Here is a 1,419-nt window from a genome sequence, read left to right as displayed (position 1 = left end):
AAGACAGTTTGGAAACCAGAAGGATTGTCTACCACCCACTGCCTTGTTGATGTCTATCACCACTTGATGTCAGGGGCCGAGAAATCAAAAAATGTTGGCACACTTGTGCTAACAGATTTTTCAAAGGCTTTCGATTTAATTGACCATAAGATCACAGTCACAAAGCTTCTCAAGCTTGGTGTTTCTCCTTCCCTTGTGCAGTGGGTGGTGGACTTCCTTTCTGGGAGGAAACAAAGAGTGAAGTACAAAAACACTTACTCTGAGTGGGTAGAATTACATGGTGGTGTACCTCAGGGCACTATCATTGGCCCTATTGCCTTTTTTAGGCATGATCAATGATGCGCTCACTGAGTTTGATAACAACAGAATGAAGGTTTGGAAGTATGTTGACGACCTTACAATAGGTGAAAATAGAGCCATTGATGATGTCACTGAGGTACAGCAGTGCTTGGAATCTCTCCATGAGTGGTCTGTCAGTAACAAACTTAAGTTGAATCCAAGTAAATGCCAAGCCATGAGTGTGTACTTTGGTAAAAACAATCCCCCGGATGTTGATCTACGCATCTCTGAGCACTCCCTGGCAGTAGTCCAGAAAGTCAAGTTGCTGGGAGTTATCATCCAAAATGATTTAAAATGGCAAGGCCAGGTAGACAATATGCATTCCAAAGCTAATGGAAAAATGTTCATGTTACGCAAACTTAAAGAAGCAGGTCTCAACGCAGGTGAAATCCTCTCTGTCTACAAAGGTTATATGAGACCAGTGTTAGAGTATGCAGCCCCCTTATGGCATGCAGGTCTCGCTCAGAGCCAGGAGGACCGTCTGGAGAGAATTCAGAAACGTGTATGTAAGCTGCTCCTTGGAAAGGAGTATAAATCTTACTCCGACTCCCGTGCAACTCTGGATCTTGAGCCTCTACACTCCCGTAGACTGCAGATTTGCAAGGAGTTTGCCTCCAAAGCACATGCATCTGAAAAATTCTCCAGATGGTTCCCTGCCACTGACTATTCATCCTCAATGACCCTAAGAAAGCCCCCTAAAGTCAAGAGTTACAGGTGGAAAACCAAAAGATTCAAGGAAAGCCCAGTTCCATACATGGCTGAACTCCTGAATCATGCTTAGTGTTCTCCTGTCCATCTAGTGATTTGGTTTGAATCATTTTTTTTGTGATTTTATGGATGGGAAGGGCTGGTGTGATTTGGTAGTCCAAGCCTTTTAGTGCAATTCCTCTCCTGTCATGTTGTCATATTATCATATCTTTTATTATGCCGTCACATTGATATTCTATTTGGTTGAGTTTGTGTGCAATGGTAAGTGTGGGTGTGTATCAGTGGATGTTGGTGGGTGTGTGGGGGTGTGTGCAGGGATGTGTTTGAGATATGGTGTTGGTGTGAGTTCGGTTGAGTATGAGCTATAGCTAT

At 43.6% G+C, this 1,419-nt stretch overlaps 1 protein-coding gene across 1 annotated transcript; it reads left to right on the top strand.

The window, feature by feature from the left end:
* Positions 1-328: 328 nt before the first annotated feature.
* Positions 329-1,120, top strand: LOC140159459 (uncharacterized). Its single transcript, XM_072182941.1, has one exon. It carries the CDS (start codon positions 329-331, stop codon positions 1,118-1,120), a length of 792 nt encoding a protein of 263 aa, XP_072039042.1.
* The last annotated feature ends 299 nt before the right edge of the window (positions 1,121-1,419 follow it).

Source organism: Amphiura filiformis, chromosome 8 (genome assembly GCF_039555335.1).
Source record: "Amphiura filiformis chromosome 8, Afil_fr2py, whole genome shotgun sequence".
Taxonomy (NCBI): domain Eukaryota; kingdom Metazoa; phylum Echinodermata; class Ophiuroidea; order Amphilepidida; family Amphiuridae; genus Amphiura; species Amphiura filiformis.
This window is presented reverse-complemented; position numbering and strand designations above follow the sequence as displayed.

Coding starts and splice junctions, on each gene's coding strand:
- LOC140159459 (XM_072182941.1), top strand. CDS start 329: ATGATCAATGATGCGCTCACTGAGTTTGATAACAACAGAATGAAGGTT.